This window comes from Camelus bactrianus, chromosome 29, assembly GCF_048773025.1.
Source record: "Camelus bactrianus isolate YW-2024 breed Bactrian camel chromosome 29, ASM4877302v1, whole genome shotgun sequence".
Lineage (NCBI taxonomy): Eukaryota > Metazoa > Chordata > Mammalia > Artiodactyla > Camelidae > Camelus > Camelus bactrianus.
Genome location: NC_133567.1, coordinates 4,548,389 through 4,560,909, shown reverse-complemented (window position 1 = coordinate 4,560,909; position 12,521 = coordinate 4,548,389). Strand labels below are relative to the sequence as shown.

General features: G+C 42.2%; 1 protein-coding gene, 1 long non-coding RNA gene and 1 other non-coding gene across 3 annotated transcripts in view; 2 read left to right on the top strand and 1 right to left on the bottom strand.

Moving 5' to 3' along the window:
* Positions 1–9,491, bottom strand: part of LOC141575579 (uncharacterized) — a 40,527-nt gene extending 31,036 nt beyond the window's left edge. Inside the window, exon 1 of the long non-coding RNA XR_012503261.1 lies at positions 9,446–9,491. This is a non-coding gene — a long non-coding RNA (uncharacterized LOC141575579). The remainder of the gene's footprint in view (positions 1–9,445) is intronic.
* Positions 9,492–10,416: 925 nt separating this feature from the next.
* On the top strand, positions 10,417–11,769 carry RPS20 (ribosomal protein S20). The gene is made up of 4 exons (XM_074354901.1): positions 10,417–10,576; positions 10,746–10,845; positions 11,136–11,209; positions 11,553–11,769. Exons 1-4 carry the CDS (start codon positions 10,574–10,576, stop codon positions 11,733–11,735), a joined length of 360 nt encoding a protein of 119 aa, XP_074211002.1. The 5' UTR covers positions 10,417–10,573; the 3' UTR covers positions 11,736–11,769.
* LOC123613055 (small nucleolar RNA U54) lies at positions 11,004–11,068 on the top strand. Its single transcript, XR_006720395.1, has one exon. It is a non-coding gene; the product is annotated as a small nucleolar RNA U54 (small nucleolar RNA).
* Positions 11,770–12,521: the final 752 nt, after the last annotated feature.

Below are 12,521 nucleotides of genomic sequence, written 5' to 3'. Positions count from 1 at the left end.
GGACCATTTTGTTCCTGTGACAGGGTCGATTAAATTCAGGCTTGAGTATGTAATCAGTGGCTGGTTTAGGATCCTCCCTTTGGGCTTTCTCGCTGTCCATATTTTGGCCATGTGGGTACTCATTAGCCCCTGCCCTAGGGTCCTAGGAGAGAAAATGATGGCGAGACATTCAACAGTTTATTTTTCTATTTTCTAACAGGTCTGCTGTCCAGTATTGGCTGTAATTAGATTTGAGGACATTTAGATTTCATGTATCTACACTGTCCCCACTCCTCTTATTTTACAGATTCCTCCTTAGGCAATGAATATCCGATTTTAAAGAGTCCCCCCCCCCCCCATCCTAATTCTTTAATGAGGGTCCCAGGGTCAGACCTGTAATTGCAACTCACAACATCAGGCATCAGTGAGAGTAGGAGGAGCCCCAGCCTGGTATTTTATTCGTACAAAGGCTCACAGAACTCACGCAAGAGATCACTAGGAAGTCGGGGCAAAAGGTTGGCCCCCAATCGCAATCCCTCCGCTGCTCCCTGTCCAAAACACAAAAAGGCAACCAGGAAATGATGGCTCCTCCTTAACCGAATGGAAAATAATTTTACCCTAAAGAGGTAAGTTAGCCTAGGCTGTCCTGGAGACTGAAGGAGACTTCTGAGGCGCCTGCCAGGAAACACCAGTGGAGAGGGTGGAGGGTTGCAGAAGAGCTGAAACGGGAACACTTGGAGCGAAAGCGGCGCCAGGGGGCGCTGCTGGCTAAGGCTGGGGCAGTCTCCCCGCGGGCAGCTGTGGCAGGTGTCCGCCGGGGACAGGACCAGGAGGACAGGCAGCAGAGGCCAGGAGGGGGAGCCCTCTCTTGAGGAAACAAGAGGCTGCGCGTGGTGATTCTTCTGTCTGGGCGAGGCAAGGAAACCCCAGACCGACTGTCATGCTTCCTGTTTTCAAGGAGCTCTTAGCCTGCAACCAACAGTTTTACTAAAACTATGTATATATTTTTAAATAAATACTTTACATACCACATACAAAAATCATTTCCAGATGGATAAGAGAGCATCTGTAAAACTGGAAGAAAATAGAATTGAATGGTTAATACACACTTGAAGGAGGAGGGGATTTCTAAGCTTTTACAAACAGCAGTGAAAAAAAACGTATAAAGATTGCCGGATCTAATGATACAAAAATTATGGCCTCTGGATATTAAAATATGAATAAATAAAATATGGACGATGGGCTGAGAAAAATATTTGGCTAAAATGCGACTGAAATACGATTAATATTTTTTCCTATAAAGAATACATACAAGTAAAAATGAAAAATTATCACGCCATAAATGGAAAAAAGTCTTGAAAAGTCAATTCACAATGAAGAAAATGCATTTAGGAGACAAATATGAAAAAGAAGAAAGTGTTATCTCACAAGTACTTGAAGAATTGCACATTTAAAATAGAGTGTCTTAAAAATAAATACATGCACAAAATCTTTAATGCTAATGAAGTTGTGGTGAAACAGGAACTTCCATATTTTGCTGGTGACAGATTAGAATACAACTTTTCGGAAAGCAATTACAGTTTGGCAACGTGTATCAAGAACCTCAAAAACATTTATATTCACGGACTCAATAATTACGTTTGTAGAAATCCATCTTACAAAATACCACAAAATAAGCATTTTAATTAACAGAATGTTCACTAAGGGCCATTTATTCTGGAGAAAAATTCAAAACAAAGTAAATGTCCCAAATAATTAAATAATTTACAATACAACAGTTGTTTCAAAATGTTATGATGGTGGTAATAACACAGAAATACATATACTACATTTTTAAGCATATGGGGCAGAGTACAAAACTTTATATCAGTTTGATTATTACCTTTTTAAAGTCAACAAATTTTTCTTAAAATATAGAGAGGGAAAGATGGAAAATAAAGTTTTATTTGGGGCTGGTTGTCTGGGGGACTGTGGATGTCTCTTTTCTTCAGTTTTTAAAACTTTTCTTGTTTTCCAATTTCTTAATAATATAAACATTTACTTAAAAATGAATAGCCACACAAATCACTTGTATTTCTATACATTAACAGTGAATAATCTGAAAAGTAAATTAAGAAAATAGTTCCATTTATAAAACCTCAAAGAGAATAAAATACTTAGAATAAATCTAATCAAGAGTGTGGAAGACCTGTATGCTGAAAATTACAAAACATTGCTGAAAGAAATTAAAGAAGACACAAGTAAATGGAAAGACGTCTCATGTTCATGGATTGGAAGACTTTAATATTGTTAAGGATGTCCAAAACACCCAAAGCACTCTACAAATTCAACACTGTCCCTATTAAAATCCAAATGGCAATTTTATTGAAATATAAAAACTCATCCTAAAATTCACATAGAATTTCACGGTCTCCTGAATAGCCAAAACAATTTTGTAAAAGAACAAAGTTGAAAGCTTCAAACTCCCTGTTTCAAAACATATTATAAAGCCACAGTAAGGAAAACAGTGTGGTACTACTATAAATACGGAGAAATAGATAATTGGAATAGAAAAAAAAAACAGAAATAAATCCTCACTTACATAATCAAATGATTTTTGACAAGGGTGCCAAAACCACTCAATGGGGAAAGGACAGTCTCTTCAACAAATGGTTCTGGGAAAACTGAGTATCCTCACGCAAAAGAATGAAGTTGGACCCTTATCTTATACTAAAAACAAAAATTAACTCAAAATGGATTAAAGATCTAAGCAAAAGACCTACAACTATAAAATTCCTACAAGAAAACATAGGAGAAAACCTTCATGATATTGGACTTGGCAATAATTTCTTGGATATGACACCAAAGGCACAGACAACAGAAGCAGAAATGAACAAAGGGGAGGGGCTACATCAAACTTAAAAACATCTGCCGTTAAAGGAAACAAAGCGAAAAGGCAACCTAGGGAGTGGGAGAAAATACCTGCAAATCACATACCTGATAATGGGTTAATATCTAGAATATATAACATACTCTTACAACTCAACAACTACAATCAAAGGACTTGAATTTTAAAAATGGGCAAAGAACTGAATAGACATTTTCCCCAGAGAAGCTACACAAAGCATATGAAAAGATGCTCAACATCACTCATCATCACAGAAATGCAAATCAAAACCAAAATGAGATATCACTTCACACCCATTAGGATGACTATTATCAAAAAACCCACACAATATCATGTGTTGAGAATGTGGAGAAACTGAAACCCTTGTGTGCTATTGGTGGGACTGTAAAATTGCATGCAGTATGGAGATTCCTCAAAGATTTAAAAAAGGAACCACCATGTGACCCAGCAATCCTACTTCTAGTATATATTCAAAAGAATTGAAAGGAGGATCTTGAAGACATATTTGTCACAATAGCCAAGAAGTGGAAACAGCCCAAATGTCTGAAGACAGATGAATGAATGATATGTACAATGGAATATTATTCAGCCTTAAAAAGGAAGGACATGCTGCAATACGCTACTACATGAATAAAGCTTGAGGACATTATGTCAAGTGAAATACGCCAGTCACAAAAAGTCATAAAAATAAAAATGTTGTATGAAGTATCTAACACTGTAAAATTCACAGAAACAGTAAGAATGGAGATTAATGGGGACTGGGGAAGGAGCAAAAGAGGAGTTATTGTTTAGTTGGTGTAAAGTTTCATATTTAAAGATGGAAACGTTGTTTTACAACAATGTGAATATATGCAACACTACCGAGTCGTACAATTAACAATGGTTATTGTGGTAAATTTTGTTATTTTTTATTGCAATAAAAAATTAAGAAGTAAAAAAAAGTGAAATAAATGGCATATTGAGTATGTGCCCACAGGCTCCCAATTAAAGTAAACGTTTTTCAAAGAGCGGTCTCCACTTGAAACAATCCTATGTTGAGACATCTCACGTCCAGGTTCTCCACCACTTCCATTTTTATGAAATCAATGATCAGTTCACTTCCTTAATTGTTGTTTTTTTTAAGAACAACTTCATTAAGATATAATTCACCTATGATACAATTGACCTATTTAAAATGTACAAGTAAATGGTTTTAGTACATTCACAGAGTTGTGCAGCTATCACCACAAATAATGTTAGAATATTTTCATCATCCCTTCAAAATCTCTGTCCCCTTCGGCAGTCGCTGCATTTTCCCTCCCCTCCCCAGCCCTCAGGTAACCACTCACCTGTTTTCTGCCTCTATGACTTGCTTCGTCTTCATGTTTCACATTGAACAGAATCATACACTATGCGGTCTGTTGTGGCTGGCTTCTTTCACTTAGCCTCACGTTTTCAAGATTCATTTCTTTGTTAACGTGTGTCAGTTTCAGTACTTAATTCCATTTTATCTATTTTATTACTAAGTAACATTGCGTTGTAGACACACCACATTGCATTTACATGTTCACAGTTAACGGACATTCGGGTTATGTTGGCTGTTACGAATAACCCTGCTATAAACGTTCAGATACAAGTTCTGTGTGGATATATATTTTCATTTCTCTAGGGTATACACCTAGAAATGGAATTGCCAGGTCATATGGTAACTATTTTTAACCTTTTAAGGAACTGACGCACTTTTCTCCAAAGCAGCTGAACCATTTTACATTCCACCAACAGAGCATGAGGGTTCCCAGTTTCTCCACGTCATCACCAATCCTCAGTATTAACTGTCGTTTTCATTGTAGCCATCCTAGTGGGTGTGTAGTGGTATCTCATGGTTTTGATTTTCATTTCCTTGATGACTAAGTATGTTGAAAATCTTTTTATATGCTCACTGACTATTTAAATACCATCCTTTAAGAAATTTCTATTCAGATTTTTGCTCATATTTTAATTGGGTTGTCTTTTATTATAGAATTGTAAGAGTTCTTTATGTATTCTGTATACATGCCCCTTATGAGGTATATGATTTGAGAATATTTTCTCCCATTCTGTGGGTTGTTTTTCTGGTAGTGGCCTTTGCTGCACAACAGTGTTTAATTTTGATGAAGTCCAAATTCAAAGTCACAAAGATTTATGTTTTCTTCTAAGAGTTTTAAAGTTTTAGCTCTTACATTAGGTCTTAGATCCATTTTTAATTCATTTTTGTATGTGCAGTGAGGTAGGGGTGCAACCTTATTGTGTGGATGGAGCCAGGAAATGTGCATTTGTGAAATTTTAAAGTAAAATAATTTAGTAAACATATGCAGTTTACTGTATGTTGCTGTATCTCAAGAAAACTGTTAAAAATGAAAACAAAAATAGTGTACATAAATAGGCTCTATTCAATCCCTATTTTAAGTCTCATCATCTGTAGGATAAAGATAACCATGTTTTTAATATAAAGGTACAGAGCACACAGCCCACAGCTATCCACTACTCAGAGTTCAACAAGCAACTGCTGACCAATTATTTTCCACGCAAGACGTCTACAGGAGAGGTCAAGAAATTCTAAGGGTTTTTTTTGTTGTTTTGTTTTGTTTTGTTTTGTTTTACATAAAGCAACAAGGTACATCTGGAAGAAATAATTTAAATACACCTAGTGTCTTATACCAGAATAAGTCTCAGAAGGGCCAACAAAATAAACTGAAACCATGGAACCTCAGAAGCACCATAACAAAACCACAGAGATTTTTTTAAACAGAAGTTGTAAGAGACAAGTATGACCCAAAACCCAAAGCAATAAAAGAAAAGATAACTAAGTTGACAACAAAAATGACATATTTCCACAGTAAGAACCATGATGAGCAAAATTAAAAGACGACTGACAAACTGAAACAAAATCCCTGCAGCTCAGATCACAGCCTGAGCGCACCTGCATCACAGAGCGTTCCCACCAGGTCACCGAGTGAAAGGCCGGCGGTAACCCAACAGAAAAACGGGTACGGGGTCCGGACAGAAAATTCACAGAAAAGGAAATACAAGTGGCTCGAAAACAGGTGAAGTTAAAAAAGAAACAGATGAATTATTATTATCACTCATAGTAATAGAAACACACTTCTAGATGAATGCTAAAATGGGCGGGCGAGCAGTGAAGCTGATCAGCGTTCCTAATTCTTGCTCCTTGTCCACTCAACATTCTGTGTGATCACGCGGGCCTCCCAGCTCTTTTGAGGAAAGGCCCGTGTGCGACTGAGCCGCACAGTGAACAGCCTCTTTTTTCATAGAACATCATTTTTACTGGGGAAAAAAAAAAAAACTCGAAAGACAAACTGTGATTATTCAGACGCGAGTAACTGGCAGACACTTCCTCGGGAATGAATGAAGTGAGCTTATCCCTTCAAGGAAAAGGATTTGTACCCATCACCAGTGACAAAATCCGGTCAACCAGCAAAAATGAGAACTTGGGAAAACTTCCATCTGCCACTGTGAACCTTCACAGCGTCCCAATAGGTAACGCCTTCTCTGACAAGATGATGTTAAGAAATGTGATTTTTATATGTTATTTAACGAAATACGTCAATGTTTTAGAAGGTCCGCGTAAGTCAGTGAAGCGATATTTTCCAAATGACCAATGCATGACGTTACAAAATTAGGCATGAATAAAGGTATGAGCACCATTCAAGGTGTGGGACTCAATGTTTTTTAACGTAAGAAGATATAAAGACGCCCATGATATGCTTTCAGATTCCCACCGTAACTAATCTGTGAGGAACTGCTACTTACCCAGCTTGGGTGTATCAAACAATATCCCCAAACGCCTGAAAAGGATACTGAAATCCTCTTTTACCAACTACGTATCTGTGCTCACACAGATTTTCCACCCATACTTCAAACAGAACAACATATTGTGACAAACTGAACGCAGAAGCAGATACGAAAACTGAGCTTTCTTCCTCAATTAAGCCAGACATTAAAGAGATTTGCAAAAATATAAAAACAATGCCACTTTTCTCACTCATTTTTTTTTGTTGTGGAAAATAGAGTTATGTTGGCCTTGGGTATGGATGGGACGTCAAACTAAAAATCAAAAGAGCTAAAACATGGGGACGGTCCCTTAAAATGGACACATATTCATAACTCAGTGAAACTTCTGACCTCAACTAAAGTGAAATATATGAAGTCCTTCTATGTCATGTTATTTCACAGAGTAGGATTTTAACCTCTCAGTACACTAACGCTAATGATGACACAGATGAGAGCTAGTGGATGCTGAGAAACACAATCGCAGGGGGCTGAGCGTGCAGACTCTGCAGTTAGACTGCGTGGGTACAATTCCTGGCTCTTCCCGTGACCCTGGGCAGGTCACCTAACCTCAGCTTCCTCGTATGTAAAGTAGAGAAAATATGAATCCAGGGTAGGTGTGAGGGTCAAACGAACTGCTATTAAGACACCATTTCCAGCAGTGCGGGCTGCTCTCCTAGGCTCTGCACCCCCTTCCATGTGAGCCCAGTAAAGCACAGGAATTGGCGCCACATTTCACCCCCGACCCCTACCACATGGGTAAGCACTCTCGAGAGAAAGTTTTTATTCTCTCTCTTTCTGGTTTTTGGTCTTAAATATCAGACGGAAAAGTCTGAACATAAATTGTATTTGCATCAAAAATTCTACACACAAAATCATGTCTAAACAGACTCACCCATGCTCCTTTGACAACCTGCCTGCATTGTTTTCTTCACGAGTGTGCCCCTGGGCACCCTGAATGAAGCGGTTTTAAACTGCCGTTAATTTCCCTTCGGAACTAGTTTGACGACGCTGTCATTGCAGCGAAAGACCAGCAGATGGCTGTCCGCAGAAAGACACCGATACCTGCAGTGAAAGTCTTTACAAGACAATTTTTAAAGAACTACAAAAATTCATTAAGAAAGGCTATGGATACGGATACTGAAAACACTGAATTTGTACTGGTCTTAAAAGTATCTTTAAATTTTACAATGAAATGGATATTGAATTCCTTTTTTCACACTAAAATCTTCATCGCGCTGCTGGAAGAAGTATCTTATCCAGGCATAACTCTCCCAGAGGGCAATTTACTTAACACCAAAGTATTTAAAACATGCTTCTCCTTTGATGAAGTGTATCTAGGCGTCGATCTCAGGCAGTAAGGCTGAGCTGAAAGATTTATCTACAGCAGTGATTCTCAACTGGGGGTGACCTTGCCTCACAGGGGACATTTGACAATGTCTAGGGACATGTTTGACTGTCACCCCCGGAGGGGAGGGGTTGGTACAGGCATCGGGTGGGTGGAGGCCAGAGATACTGTGAGACACCCTACAAGGTGGGGGACTGCCTCCTTGACAAAGGAGCATCTGGCCCCAAATGTCAACTGTGCTGAGACTGAGAAACCCCGGTCTAGAAGCAAGTCCCTCAAGGTGCTGTTCATGAGAGTGAAGAAGGGAAAAACACCCTTTTTCCTAAGTCTAAAAAATAGAGGACTAGTTCAATAAATTATGAATGACCCTTCCATAAATACCATCTTTAGAAGGAATGTTGCAGAAGTATATTTATTGTGACAAAATATTCTGTGGATAAACAACAGAGTATGAACCCACGTTCTAAAAGGATGCATACATACCCGAGTGCGTAAACAGGTGATTTATCTCTGAATACGGCATTCTATATTTGACTCTTGCGCTGTTAAATTTTACTGAAATGAATATCTTACATCTAATTTTAGAGTATTACGTTTTAATTGATATTTGGGGACTACTGTCATTGATAACTTTCAGGAGAAAAATAAAACAAAATGTTTAAAAGTAAACCGTCTACACTTTAGTGATGGTTTTCATTGCGTTTGTTAAGTATCTCAACCAGCTGTTTCCTTAGCTCCAGTCACATCAACAATTTTTCCCATAAATGCTGGGCCATATTTTGCCTTTTTCTACACTGAAATTCTTTTTCTATGGTCAAAGGAGCCTAGGAATAGATGTACCAGATTTGTTACTGAAAAAAAAAATTAACAAAAGTACTTGTCAAGCACTCCACGACTGAATGCCTGGTTGTCTTTGAGCATCAGGAAAGTCTGAGTGCTGCTACAAGCTTTCTCTGAAGATGCACACTCAGTACTAGTGCAGTGGTGGTTGTCACCGTCCTCGGAGCTCAGGCAATTGTATTTTTGTCTGTTTGTAGCTGGTGACCACGCCCATACGTTAAAGCCCCAAGTTATGAAGTCTCATTTAGGTTACAACCAGTAAAACAAGAATGCAGGTTTTCAGATGTTCTGCTGCAAATTCTACTCATAAGGTATTTACAGCCAATGGACGACATTTTTAAATAACTGAACTGGAAAATATCCGAATTTTAATATTTAAGTTAATTATTAAATGGAAGCAAAACCTAGTAGACATCTTTTGTGAGCCAAAGAAAGCCAGGTATTAGTCATGCACAGTTATCACCAAAGAAGTAAGTCAATGCTATTATTTGATATAAGTTTCAAGTATAATATCCTTTCAAGGAACAGAAAAGAAAGGCTCCAGAAGGGCCCCTCGTTGGAGCGGTCAGAGCTCTGTCACTCACAGTTCTGTGGGTCTGGGCCAATACCTCGTCTGCACTCAGGGTCACCTGTAAAATGATACGAGGTTATTTATTGTTGCTTCTGCCCTGTATCAAAACCCAACTCACCTGTCTCGTTCTATGTAACCACTCCGTCATCTTTAAGTGTACGTGACCCCACCATCTGTCCTGGCTACCCGGGGCACTTGCCCACTCCTGGTTTTCTGCGCGTCCTTTGTCCCTTATCTGATTGTGCATAGACGCTTAGTATCAGGGAGGTCCTCACAGGCCTCATCCAATGTTACTTTATCCAGACTGGGAGGAGATGACACGTTTCAGAAGCGGGTGGACAGCCCAGGCCTCGGATGCACAGCACGGCCCAGGGTAACCGGGCGGTCTGGCTTTGCGCCCTCCCTTTCCGGAGGGAAAACCCATGTTCAGGTGCTTTCCAGAAACAGACTGCAGATGCTTCTGCTGGTCTGGGACGCCAGAAGATGAACTATCACGAAAGGATGTTTCAGGCTATGAAAAATAACTGTTAATGTAAAAATCGCACGCCCGGGTTATCAATTTTTCCTAATATATCTACGTGAGTTGAACTCAGAAAAGTTAGCCGCTTGCTCAGAGCACGGGCGATTCGGTTTGTACGGGAAGCCAGCTTTGCAGAGTAGAAGCACCAGAGTCGCTCCGACCTGGCGGAGGCCGGCGGTCGGCGCGCCAGGCAGGGGAGTTTCTGGGGTTTGGGGTCGGGGCACCTTCTCCCCATCATTCCCGCCAGGTGCCCCGAGGACCGCGGCGACGACGGGGCGGGCCGGTCCCCACCTCACGCGGCTCTGACTCCGCCGGGCCGACAGGGGGCGCGCGCAGCCGCGCCCGGCCCCACACCTCCGAGGGCGCCCCACTCCGGCTCGCGCAGCCGCCTCTAGAGCCCGCCGGGCGATTCCTCTTCCGGGGCAGCGCGGAGGCGCGTGCGGGACCCGGATGCAGACGCCGGCGCAGCTATATAAGCGCCGCGCAGGCCTCACGCCTTCCTCTTTGAAGAAGACGCGGTCGCTGCAGCCAGCGGAGCCCCGGCGCGCCCGCTCCTGCTCCTGACTCACCGCTGTTCGCTCTCGCCGAGGGACAAGTCGGTCAGGAAGCCGCGCCGCAGCCATGGTGAGGCGGGGGCGGCGGGGCGCGGGCGGCGGGCTCGGTCCCGGGCCGCTGTCGGGCCGGCGTGGGGAGCCCGGACTCGCCCACCCGGGAGGGGGGGCCTGGGCGGCTCGCCTCCAGGAGTGACGGACGCTCTGCAGGTCCGCTGATTTCCTCCCCTGTGTGGCAACAGGCGTTTAAAGACACTGGCAAGACTCCCGTGGAGCCGGAGGTGGCCATTCACCGCATTAGGATCACCCTGACCAGCCGCAACGTGAAGTCCCTGGAGAAGGGTCAGTACGGTCGCCGCGGGGTGACAGCCTGGGCGGGAAGAGCGCCGCCTTGCTGCTGTGCGAGGTTGACTGGGACACGGGCGGTGACAGGTTGCTCCGCCCAAGCCGACCGGGGCCAAGTGTCCACGCTCGGCTTTTACTGTGTCTCAGCCCGCGGGTGGCGATGAGGAGAGACTGTCGTGCTGAACTCGGTGATGGTCGTATACGCTATTCTGAGCCCGCCGCCGTCGGGGTTCTCTTAGCCGGCTGTGGTTTTGAGTGAACTGAAAGACGCTTTCGTTTCCCCGTAGTCTGTGCTGACCTGATCAGAGGCGCCAAGGAGAAGAACCTCAAAGTGAAGGGGCCGGTCCGGATGCCCACCAAGGTGAAAAGGGGGGCGGCAGGAAGGGGGCCTGATTGTGGGTTTACACCTGATGTTCTGCTTTTCGGGGTGAGGGGTTTGGCTGCCAAAAAAGCTGTATACTGATGTCAGCAGCACACACTCGTTACAATGCTGGTAGAATTCGGTTTTCTCGAGGTGACCGTTGCGGTTTCCTGGCGGTGTACCTCACAGAGTGACCGTGGACCTGCCGTTGTCGGTTGGTAGCCTCAGAACTCATGTCAAGGGGAACGCAGCTCTGGAAAGTCTTCAAACGGAGTAACATTCCTTCAGATGTCCCAGGGATGTGCGTAAAACCATAATCTTTTGGTTTCCTCTTTCGTTGCAGACTCTGAGAATAACTACAAGGAAGACTCCTTGTGGTGAAGGTTCTAAGACTTGGGACCGTTTTCAGATGAGGATCCACAAGCGGCTCATTGACTTGCACAGCCCTTCTGAGATCGTTAAGCAGATCACTTCCATCAGCATTGAGCCCGGAGTCGAGGTTGAGGTTACCATTGCAGATGCTTAAATCAGCCTTTTTAATAAATTGATACTGTTGTTAATTTTTGTTGACTTTTTATTCTTGGTACTAGAGTTGGGTTAAGAAATACATTTGTTAGAGGCCACTAAACTGGTTCACAACTGACATCGTTTGAGAACTGAACTGTGTTACCTCACCAGTGATGAACATACACAGTCCTAGCTGCGTGTGGGATCTTTTCCAAAGAGCGTGGGTCTGGGTTTTACTGCAGAAAGTGGTTTAATTGATGTGGGTGCTACAGTCTTCTAACGGGTTTCTGGGGTGGTTCTAAGGTTGAAAGCGTAGTATGTGGTAGAGGGCAAGTGACTCAAGGAAAAGGCCTAACGTTCCAGCCCTGGGCCTGCCAGTTTGTCTTTACTCCTCTTAAACTTGGTTCATTTCGAAATGTTTTGGAAACATTACCAACGTTACTAAGTTTCACCAACACTGATGCTTTGATTATATTTTAGACTAAAAAGAAACAGTTCTTGTGATACGTTAACGTTTAAGTTCTATCTGTAGCCATGTAGGGACTCTGGAATTACTTCTAATGTATTTGTAGGTCACTCAATATGAAGCTAGATTAACATGTAGTTTACACATAGTTTAATGTATTTATGTTAACTTGTGGTCTGAAAAGCATGTTGTAGATCAAATTCATTTGCCAAACCCCAACTGGGAACATTTAACCACCAGGCTCCGCTTGTGCCTTGTATTTTGATTGTTCCTACTGTGTAGATCTAGAAACACTTCATTTGCTCAGTACTCTAGAGCTTGGTAAGAGCTGAGATTTAA